The 11,865-nt window shown below is 43.2% G+C and overlaps 2 protein-coding genes across 2 annotated transcripts; both read right to left on the bottom strand.

Annotated features, from left to right (window-relative positions):
* Positions 1-1,518: 1,518 nt before the first annotated feature.
* Positions 1,519-4,531, bottom strand: foxd2 (forkhead box D2). The gene has a single exon (XM_019896419.1). It carries the CDS (start codon positions 4,090-4,092, stop codon positions 3,019-3,021), a length of 1,074 nt encoding a protein of 357 aa, XP_019751978.1. The 5' UTR covers positions 4,093-4,531; the 3' UTR covers positions 1,519-3,018.
* Positions 4,532-8,914: 4,383 nt separating this feature from the next.
* Positions 8,915-10,222, bottom strand: foxe3 (forkhead box E3). The gene has a single exon (XM_019896513.1). The coding sequence runs from the start codon at positions 10,154-10,156 to the stop codon at positions 8,915-8,917; it is 1,242 nt and encodes a 413-aa protein (XP_019752072.1). The 5' UTR covers positions 10,157-10,222.
* Between the last annotated feature and the right edge of the window lie 1,643 nt (positions 10,223-11,865).

Raw genomic sequence — 11,865 nt, 5'->3', positions numbered from 1 at the left:
AAGCGTGCAGTTGCAGCTGAAGTCAAGACAGAATCAAAATAAAAATTAAAGGGAAGATGGTCGCCGGGTGTGCGAGTTGTTTGTTGTGGTGTCTTTTTTTTTTTTAAACAAGAAGAGCATAGGTCTATTTCTGCTCGTCGTACCCTGTAATCTTGTATCGTGCATGTCTGAATGAGACGCCATTCGATTGTGTCCTCATGCAGAGATTCTAATGGACTGATGATGCGTCTGCATGACAGTCCGCCCAGGAGGGTCTTGCACATGCAATTTTAGACACATTGATACGACTGCATGCACGGGGGTCCCCAACTTGATTTGGGGGGGAAGGGGGAGGGAGACCAAAAATCAGGTCAGTTTTTATTAGGATTGAAAAATCGAATTCTCTGAAGTCTAACTTGATCAGAGTAAATTCTTCCTCCCAAAAAAATAATAATAATGCGCAAGCTATTCCTATTGTAATTTATTGAGGAAGCATATTTTGCAGGAATTTATATTGCCATCAGTAGAATACGTTGATGGCATGGCGATGCAAATTTGCATACATTTCTATTCTCTATTTAAGGGCTTGAACAGAAAAATGGTCAATGAAGAAAGAAAACTTAGTTCATAATCATAAAAAAAATCACATCAAATAAATAAATACATACATACATACACAAAAGTTGTTTATGAGATACACGACAGACTGCCTTGAGGGGTTCGTGCAGGTTCTTTTTAAAGGTGGTATATAGTTTAAAATAGCACTGTTGAGTTTACGAGATGCATGGTTAAGTTTTTTATTTCAAACAATCATTTGCTTCTTGTTGCTATAAAGGGCTATTGGGTGAGATGGTGGTTTATATCGCACACGGGTGCGAGAGGTGCACACTATATCGGGAAAAAATATCGTCAGTGCGATAATGGATCGTGCAAAATGCGTCTATCGCAAAAACGTGCAATAAGCTTCATATATGGTATGCGTTTATCTGAGTTTGACCAATCATATGCAACCGTAAATAAATATATAAATGTGTGTGTGTGTGTGTGTGTGTGTGTGTGTGTGTGTGTGTGTGTGTGTGTGTGTGTGTGTGTATAAAAAAAACTTTGCTGCTGTAAATTGAGAATGTCTCCATTGAGAAACGAATAAAGGTTTTCTTATTCTTATTCTTATTATATAGGGTAGGGCACTGTATGTAGGGCCTCTATTGTTATTTTTGTTGGTTTTCTGTGTAATCCATTGCATTTTGGGGCTCAAGCAATGGATGAGAAAAATAAAACAACGGTCCACAAAAATTCATCGTTAAAATATCCTACTGCTTATAACGATATTGTCAACAATGATCATAATTGTTTTACTTTTTTATTCGCTTTTAGTGTGTAAAAATCATCCCACAGCATGTTTTTTATGCATCATACTGAATTGTTCTTATTTTCTAACTCGATATAAGATGAACAAAATATTAAGAAGACAGCACAGCGAAATCTTGTGAAATTGATATTTCGCTGAAAAGGTGAGTCATCTTCAAGGCAACATTTTTGTTTGGAGGGGAGGAGGATGCAAAAGAAAACGCGTCTCATTGGTCCATTTTGCTCCAGCAGCAGAACTGTGCTTGCAAACTAAAGAAGCGAACATGTGTTGGTTTTCGTTTCAAAGCCTTTGAAAAGCGCCGATGTTGCGCCACAGGACGGACAAGACGGGTCATCGCTCCCTCGCCTTTCATCCGCAATAATCACGTGTCAAAACACCCGCAAACTAATTTGTCCGCACGTTTGCGCACAAAAGCCAAATCCTCGCTTGCAAGCTCCTCTGTCCACAAACATGCTCGGTTCAAAAAAGACCACTGGGCCTGTTTCGGGGGGTTCCCCCCAACTGCTTCTTTTTCATTCGTGTTCCCAGACAACGCCGATGACATGAAAGCGGCCCCTTTGCAAACGCGAGGGCCCTTTGACAACTTTGCTTTTCAAGACTCCTAAATGCGTGTGTGGCTGCACTGGGCCCGCCAAAGGGGGACACCTCGCTGTGCGCGCATTGAGTCCCCGGGGGTCCTCGCTGACAACATCAACAAACGCTGGATTAGGAGCCCCAATGAAAATGCTGCTACAAATTAGCAACGAAAGTCCCCGTAATTCGCTCCACAAAATCTAAAGAGCTTATGGGGGATATTGTCCATTTTCAATTACAAACCACCAAGTTTTCCCTCATAGGCCCTTTCGAAAAGGGGTCTCTCTTTTTTTTTTTGTAAGAAAAGCAAGAGCCACAAACGGGATGAATGCATGGCCCCCACCCGCACACCCACTGATGTTTTTGACATATTTAAATGAAATGTTGTCTGAGTGAAAGCCCCTTCCTCACAATCCCAATTCATCATATAATTTCATTTAACTGTTCATCCAATGAAAAGAATAGAAGTAGATTTCTTCCTTTCAAATCCACAAAACATTTATTATTTTTGTCATTACAGCCCAAAAAAATGACCTATAATGAACATTTGTCTTTTTCTATTGGCAACACATGACATGAAACTGTATGTGAAATACAACCATGAAACAAGTTTGAATGGAGGTAATGTGCTTTTTTTTTAACCAATAACAAAATATTTAAAACAACCAAGGAAAAAAAATCACTTTGTACGGGAGATTTTGGGGGTGCTGCTATTTTTTTTTCCTTTGCTTTTCTAAGTTTAAAACCTGAGTTGTCTGTTTCATGTGTCACCACACTATTAGAAACACAAAATGTAACGTAAAAATGTTAAAACCCACTCCTCGTGGTGACAAGTTGAATTTAAGGTGTTATTTTCGTTTACAACACAAAATGGAGGCCGGGTATAGGCCTGTTTAAATGAATCGTTGCTTCTTCAAATGCACCTATTTACAAAGCATAAATAAACCCTCTTATGGAGTCAAAACACAATACTTATCCCCCCCCCCCTCCCGCCCCCCCAATAACGTTCAGCCTACCTTCACATATAGGACCACACCACATTTGGCTTTTTCGTAAGAAAAATACGTTCAGTTCAGGGCAGTATTTTTTTTTCTTCTTCAGAAAGGGCAAGTGTTCAAGTTTTTGCTGGGGAAAGTCTGCTGCCCGTGTGTGCCGGGCTGTAACAAGTCTTGCGCCAGGCTCAAGTGGTTGGAAGCCGAGCCCAAGGCCGGGCTGAGCATGGCCAGGATGTGCGCCTGCCCGGCCGGCTGCGCGCCGTACGACGACGCGGCGGTGTTGGCCGCGCCGATGATGTTGTCGATGGAGAAGGACGGTCGACTCGGGGCGCTCGAGTCCGTCTTGACGGGCGCCAGGGTCGGGTAGAAGGGCTTCCTCAGGTCGGGCAAAGGAGGGGGCCCGGCGGGGAAGATGGGCGAGGGCAAGGTGCACGGCGAGTTGGGGAACGGGAAGGAGCCCCCCGCGTGCGGATGGTGGTGCGGGTGATACGGGCTGTGCGCGGCGTGAAAGTTCTGCAGCTGAAGTCCGTAGCTGTATCCGTACGGGCTGTATCCGAAGCCGGGGAGGAAGCCCCCGGCGTCCCGCAGGATCTCGTTGCCCTGGTTCCTCTTGAAGCGCTTCCTCCTGCGCAAGAAGCTCCCGTTGTCGAACATGTCCGCCGAGTCCGGGTCCAGCGTCCAGTAATTGCCCTTGCCGGGGTTGCCGGGCTCCCGTGGGATTTTCACGAAGCAGTCGTTGAGTGAGAGGTTGTGCCGGATGGAGTTCTGCCAAGCGGGGAACTTCTCGCGGTAGTAGGGGAACCTGTTGCTGATGAACTCGCAGATCTCGCTGAGGGTGAGTCTCTTCTTGGGGCTCTGCAGGATGGCCATGGTGATGAGCGCGATGTAGGAGTAAGGGGGTTTCACCAGGGCACTTTTCCTTGCTTTTTCGCCCACCAGAACCGCCCCGGCCTCGGCGCCGATTCCCATCTGCTCCGCCGGGCAGTCGGAGCTGCTCAGGCCCGGCGAGGACGCCCCTTCCTCGGCGTTCTGGGAGTAATTATCATCGGAGTCCAGGTTGAAATCGTGGTGCAGGTACTTCCCGTCCTTCCCGACGGACAGATCCCCCCCGACCACGTCAATGTCCACATCATCGGACAATGCAGAGCTGTCGGACATATCCGTCCCTAAAGTCATCCTTCTCGTGCACCCCTCCTCCCCTCCTGCCGAGATGGTCTCCTCTTTGAGAGCCCACCGCACCCGACACTCTAGAACCGCACCAGAACTTGGTTGCACTCGCGTCGCCGAGGACTCAACACACGCATGGTTCTAGAATGCAAAAGCGAAAGGACGAAAAAAAAGTTGGACCTGCAGCCTTTGGCGTCTCTCGGAGTTCTGGGGGCGCGAGTGTCATCCAGCAGGAAACTTCTGCTCGGCTCTCTCTCCCTCTCTCTCTTGCTCCCTCTCTCTCTCTCTTTCCAGGCGTACAAGTCAATCACAGATCATCGATCTTCCTCCGATCCACTACTGCCCTCCTTTAGCACTTCATGTCGAATGTGACTTTTCAAAAATCACGCATGATCGAATAACACAATTTTCGAGAAGATTACGTGCATTTGAGAATCCAACCAAAGAGCCACACGAGCCTCCTCTGCTTCCTTTACGTATTTATCGGAGCACCCTAGTCACGTGATTGGTGACGCACTCACGGGAACTGGGCCAAATTTACATATCACAATTTAACTTTGATATTTTTATGTTCAATTAAAATTGAATGACCAGGAACAAAAAAAAAACGTATATGGAGTGATTTAATATGTGCATTTCTGACAAATGTATTATTGATTGCAATAAAATGTGTTTTTGTTCGTCACCTTTTCGATGACAAATGTTATTGAACCGAATAGAACATTCAAATAGTAACATCCTTGTTGTGCTGCTAATAAACATTTTATTATTTCTATGTATTTGATTTTATTTTTTTTTTACCTTCGTTTTAGTTTAGGATGAAAAGTATTTTTTTACGAATGATTATTATCGTTGCAATTAGAAATGTAGAGTTATTAACGATCTCAAATTTGATGTGCATCATTTGCAAATAACCAAAATTATTATTATTATTATTATTATTATTATTGTCAATAACAAAAATTGCTTTCTCGCTTTAGATTTATATTCTTGAATGTATGGTCTTCCAATACTGACATATTTTCGGCATTTGGAGTATTTTTAACGTTGTACTTGTTTGTTTTGTTTTTAATTACTTATGAATGTTTTGTTTTTTTTTGTAATTCACGCTGCTTATGGAAAACCTATAATTCAACGCCTTGTGGCTGGCAGGTAAATCCTCAATCACACTGATCTGGTTCATGCTTTTGCTTTCGTTTCTTAATAAGTCACAGTCCTTTTCTTTTTTCCTTTTCTTGAGTGTTCACTTGTATACAGTACTACAATAAAGGACCAGTAGACGGCAATGTTTTTTTGTCGAGGGTGTGTGGGTGCAAATACGGTCCATACTCAACTGCATTGTTGACGTTGTATGCTTTCACATCTTTACAGAATTGAGATGACATATTTAAGATAATCGACGGACAAACACACTTTAAAACTTCTTTTTGTTGCGTACATGAATCCACACAATTTTCCATCCATCCATCCATTTTCGCGGGTGTTCTGCAGCCTATTCCGGGTGTTTTTGGGCAGTCGGCGGGGTACACCATGAACTGGTTGCCAGCAAATCGCAGGGGACACATAGACGAACAGCTTTCCACGCTCACAATCACACCTCAGGACAATTTAGAGGGTTCAATTAACATGCTATGCCGAAATCGAACCCTGCACCTGCACTGTGAGGGCGACGTCCTAACCAGTCGACCACCGTGTCGCCCTCCACACGATTTGATGGAGGGTAAAATATGAAGCCAAGTCTGAGATAAAAATGGTTCTGTCAAAGTTTAAGTGACAGACGCCATCTAGCGGCCAGTATTGATTAAAAGGCAGAGTTACATTTAATGGAAATATACAAGGAGAAAATTAGATGATCCCCTGCTGAATTTCAAAGTTTACTCACTTTCAAAAGAAGGGCCTATTCATACTCCAAAACCAAAAGCCGTTCAAAAATCCATCACACCCATTGAAGTTATAAAATGTGCATTTTCATTGAAACGTGTAATAATTATATTTTGGGGTTGAAATTAAAATTTCGCTCAATTAAATGCTCAACATTGGAGAACTTTTAATCTTTAAAATATTGTCTATAGAAATGTTGTCGTTTCACAACAATAAACAACAATTTGTGAGAAAATGTCATTATTCTGTCCTGGATTAATCCCCCCCCCCCCCCCACACACACACACACTTTATGACAGCTGGATTTCACCAGCAAGTCACACAGTGTGCATATAATGCACTTAAGCCAGGCCATGTAAATGATCTTAAATCATTACTAATCATATCTTATCACTTCCTTTCAAATTTGCAAGTCAACGTGATTTCTGGGCAAAGTTTGCCCTGAAGGTAAAATCTTTTTCTATTCACGCTGTGCTTCAAAATACACCATGATTTTATACTTTATTTGCAACAATAACACAATACTTTGTTTGACTTTTGTGTAACTTATTACAAAAGACAATTTCATTTTTGGGGGAGGACCTGCTTGAATTTGTTATTTTCATCTGCGCATAAAGACTCAATGCCATCCAGATTTGTCCGTTGTTGCTCACTTTTACCTGGATTTATGAGGTTATAGCGCCCTCTGCTGTTCATTATAAATACAAGGGGGGGGAAGCACGCTACTCCCTGAAAATAACCAAAATGTTGGCACCAGCTCTTCGTATGAAGCAGCGCGTTTGTGGACTACTGCAAAGTACAACCACAATAAAATCATAGTGTTGATTGTAAAGTACATCTGCCTCATATTTCTGCGGTTGGGGGTTTGAATCTGACCCTGCCAGGATGTAACCCATCCCAGCCTATCACCTAAAATTTGGTGGGATAGGCTCGCCCCTGACCTTCAAATGAGAATGAGCGCCAGAGAAAATGGATGATGGGAGTGTCGATAAACACTGAACAGTGAGAGCAGTTTTACTGATTTTAGATTTTTTTTTTTTGCTAGTGAGTTTAAAATCTATATTATCAGAATAAGTAGAGGTCTGAATTTTTTTTATTTGGCTTCATCCCCAAGTATACAGTAAATGCCTTTAAATGCAGGTTGAAAACTATGCCTTTTTTCACTTTCCTCTGATTAAAATCATTTTTAAAAACAATTTCACGATATAGTCCTTGATTAATTTCAGAAAGCTACTTTTTAGTTCTTTCTTTGGTTTTTAAATGTCTTTAAATCTTTTATTTGGAAAAGTGTTCAAATGTTGTCCATGTAAATTCTTTTGAGGAAACTGAATAAGCTAAGTTTGTTTTCATTGCTTTGCCTTTCAATTGTGTATAAAATGTGATATAGAAATACATTTGCCTTGGTTTGCCTAGCCTACTATTCCATCCATCCATCCATCTTCCGATCCGCTTATGCTCACAAGGGTTGGTAGTGGTGCTGAAGCCTATCCCAGCTGTTTCCGGGCAGTAGGTGGGGGACACTCTGAATCGGTTGCCAGCCAATTGCAGGGCACACAGAGACCAACAACCACCCGTGCTCACACTCACACCTCGGGACAATTTTGGAGTGTTCAATCAGCCTGCCAGGCATGTTTTTGGAATGTGGGAGGAAACCGGAATACCCGGAGAAAACCCACGCAGGCCCGGGGAGAACATGCAAACTACACACAGGGATGCCGGAGCTGGAATTGAACCTGGTACCTCTGCACTGTTGCACCACACTGTCAACTCTGCAACAGGCCAGGCCTAAGGCCCCAAGTAGAAGGGATCCCCGAGAAACAGCTGAGATGAGCTCATTTTAATGACGAAGCACCATAATGACAACATGTTGCTTTCGGGAAACTCCCACATGGGGCCCCTGACTAATTTTGCTGCCTGGTGGGACCAGAGAGACAACTGATATTGGTCTATATCAATGACATATGTAACCAGACACTGGAAACTGAAAAGCTAGCTAAAAGTCCTAAAAATAGCCAATGATCAGTGTTAATGTGAATCCGATACATGTTGAATGATAGATTCAATAAAATGCTAATATTTTGTTGATTTTTTTGTCATACACATTCTTTAATTGCATCAACATGTTAAAGCGAAGTATCATCCACAACCAGATTTCAATCATCGTTATTTTTCTAGTGCATTATGAAATTTAGACAAAATATAAACATTGTTGTTTAATTGTGAAATCTAACCTGGTTCTGGATTTGGATTATTGCTACAAAAGTAATCACAAATTCCAATATAACAATCGTTGACATTTATTTTATTGACATTTGTAAAGTTTTGAGAGATTTTAAGTAACTTTAATTAATTACACGTGACACGCTGACGCGTTTCAAGATTTTTGTTATTATACTGTTGATTTTCAGATATTGAGGCAAAACTATAGGTGTTATTTATTTTTTTTTGTCTTGTATTTATTTTAAAATTTTAACCCCCCCCCCCCCCCAAGGAGAAATGAACTCGCACTCGGCGGTACAGGCAATCTGTTCTTACCGTGTATCAATGACTTATTTATTCTTTGACGTGTTCTTTGTGAATACGCTTTAAATATTGCAGACATCCCCTAGCTAAAAAGTAATTAAACGAAACGAATCTATTACTTTATTCTCCATAATTGTGTAAACATAATGAAACTGTCAAAGGTGGAGAGTCCATTAAAATGAATTTATTTCTGATTGCTGCACTGACAACTTTTTCTTTTAAAAAATAGAAACGACATCAAAACGTAACGAAAACACACAATTTTAAAGTCTGTGAAACACTTAAATCTCCGAGGTGACCTCGTGGAATGTGTCAAAATATGAATGGCTTGGAAAAAGTGGAATGTTTTCTCACAAGGCTTGATCCTTTACTGTCAAACTAAATATTAATAAGAATATAAAATACAAAATGTTCCTCAACCGGGCTGTCACATGTATCGTTCCAGTCCCGATGCAAAGTTGGCCTGTCTCATGTAAGAGTTGTTGTAAGTGTTCATCGGGCCCGAGAGACCCAGAAGCTGCTCCGTGTGCTCCGCGCAGGAGCTCGGCCGCAGAGCCGGCAGAGAGAGCCTGTTGCCCGGGCAGTACACCTGAGAGCTCCCGGGGGAAAAACCGGACTGGGCCACGCCGGTCAGGTTGGGAGGCGACGCCGGGGAGGAGTAGGGGTACGCCGGGGTGAGGTTGGAGGGGATATTGGAGGACATATTGCCGCTGTTTCTGCTCAACATGTTGGCGGACTGGTTGACGGTTTGGGTCTGGAAACACGCGGAAGGGTCCCCCCCGGTGACCGAACAGCTTGAGGTCATGGCGGGCGGGCCCCCCCCGCCGAGCCCCTGCAAAGCTTGGGGGTTGAGTTCCCCGATCGTCTGAGGGCTGATGATGTTATCGATGCTGAACATGCGCGGCTGCGCCTGGCACACGCCGGCGGAAGTCTGGTAGTGATGCAGCATGGCCGGATGCGGGGAGGAAGCCGCGTACCCGGACCCGATCCCCGCGTACAGGGTGTTGGGGTAGGAAGGCCTTCCCATCGGGGTGGGCGTGAAGGCGCTGGAGCTCTGGATGTAGCCCGGGTAGGTGCTCACATCTGTGCGCTTGAACCGCTTGCGTCTCCTCAGGAAGCTCCCGTTGTCGAACATGTCCTCGGCGGCGGGGTCCAGAGTCCAGTAGTTGCCCTTCCCGGGTCTGCCGGGCTCCCGCGGGATCTTGACGAAACAGTCGTTGAGGGTCAAGTTGTGACGGATCGAATTCTGCCACTTCTTGGAGTTCTCCCTGTAGAACGGAAAGCGCTCCATGATGAATTTATAAATGCCCCCCAGAGTGAGTTTCCTCTCGGGGGAGTTGGCGATGGCCATGGCGATGAGAGCGATGTAGCTGTAGGGGGGCTTGCCCCGCTGCACGGGTCTCTTCCTGCGGCGGCTACCGGTGGGCAGGTGCTCCTGATCCGTCTGGCCCAGCACGACTCCGTCCTCGGCGTCGGGGCTGGGCCCCCGCGGCTCCGACTTGATCAGGACGCCGTCCTTGGAGCGGCCTTGCAACAAAAGCGGGGGCAGCGGCGAGTCCAGGCTGACGTTGGGGGACAGGACCACCGGGCTGATCTCTGCGGGAGAGTGCTGCGTCTCTGCGGTCATGTTGCACATGCCAGAATAGTACGAGTAGTTTGCCAGATTCATAGAAGAGAAAGAAGTGAACAGGCAATATTTCGAGAAACTTTTTTAGAAAAGTAGCCTGCGTCGTGTCCTTGCTTTGGGTGCTTGGTGTCATTCCAGGTGAGATGCACGGGCGCTGACAGTCTTATAAAGGTGGGGGGAGCAATGACGCAACTGGCTCCCTGATGACGAAGCTGCAGCTGCACCAAAACTTTTTTTTTTGTTTTGCTCATTGATGTCAGTCTTCCAGTCATGTAAAAAACAATTTAAAATGCACATAGCGTTTCACCTGTGTGTAATCTGGCCGTATGTGGAGCTAAATTACAGTAAATTTGAAGCATAGTGTTTGAAAACTGCTTGAATGTAAACCTAAGTAGGCTACATACATAATGCACATTAAAATACCTTTAGATGAGTATTAATGAGTGAACAGAGAAATATTAATTTGACAAATTATTATTGTGGTTGTAGCCTATTGTGGTTTATTGACTGCATTATTGGATTGCATTGAATTTGTGAAGGGCACCATGTTGTGGCCATCATATATGAACTATCCCAAATGAAACATTAAAGCTGACAAATACATTTTGTCAACCTTTAATTGAATTGTCCAAGTTATTTTTCTAAATCTATAATTATGTATACATGAATAAAAAATATAAATGTGCTTGTTCAAGAATTATGTTAATTTGTCTCTTATGGTAATAGATATGAAGTTGTCATGTGAAACTTACATGATTTGGTGAACTGTAAATGTGTTGTTTGATTAAACAGTGAGTTGAACCCAAAAATGCCACATTTTGAGTTAGTGAAGCTTTATTTGTGCCTTAATGGAAGCTATTTATAGTTCCATCTGAATTAATTCCTTTTCTCAATACAGGCATTTCCAATGTTCTAAATACTTGATTAGAAAACTCGGAATTATGTGAGAAGAAAATATTTTTTTCTTCAAACGAAAATATACCAAATCTATGTAGATGTTGAAATGTTTAATATTTATCATCAACATTTCGTAACTTCGAACAGCTTTTTTTCCAGCCATAAGTCTGGGATAGGATGCACCATGCCTGCGACCTTCGGAATGATAATCGGATCACATAATGGATGGATGAAGATAGCATTCATAAAATAAAAAAATTAAAACAATTAATTCAACAAAAATTTTGCCCGGGGTTCGGAACATTTTGACCTCAACTATACATCATAGCTATTGCATAAAAGAGGGACCCTGATAGGTGTTAACATTTGTGGAATTTTCCTCCTTCTTTCCTCCATTTTCCTCCTTATCCTAGGTAGCACTTCAAGTTCGGAGTCCTTGCCACCGTGCTGCTCTCCCAGCATGGCGGCTGTATACTCAGAGCAGAAACAACACTCGGAGAGCTGCTCCATGCTACTGCAAACCCGACGGACAATGCGGCAATTGAAAAATAATAACAAGCCACTGAACACAAGCAATTGAGCTATCAAAGCTTTTGGGGAAGAAAAGTAAATATCTCTCCATTTCATTTTCATTTTCCGAAAGTGATCGTCAAACAGTTTCCTGGTCGCGGACAAGACGTGTTGTCTTACGGATTTTCGAGTGAAAACACGGTTCTACACACAACTGATATGAGGACAACAGCCTTTAAATGTGGCAGTGCAGCAACCGTTCTAAGTGATTAGTAAAACAGATACAGAGATGAAGATACAGCAATTGGAGAGAGGTCAGAGAAACACGAAGGGCCGTCTGAAGT

This window comes from Hippocampus comes, unplaced genomic scaffold (assembly GCF_001891065.2).
Source record: "Hippocampus comes isolate QL1 unplaced genomic scaffold, H_comes_QL1_v1.1 scaffold22, whole genome shotgun sequence".
In the NCBI taxonomy this organism is placed as follows: domain Eukaryota; kingdom Metazoa; phylum Chordata; class Actinopteri; order Syngnathiformes; family Syngnathidae; genus Hippocampus; species Hippocampus comes.
Note: the sequence above shows the minus strand (reverse complement) of the source record. Positions and strands in the feature narration are given on the sequence as shown.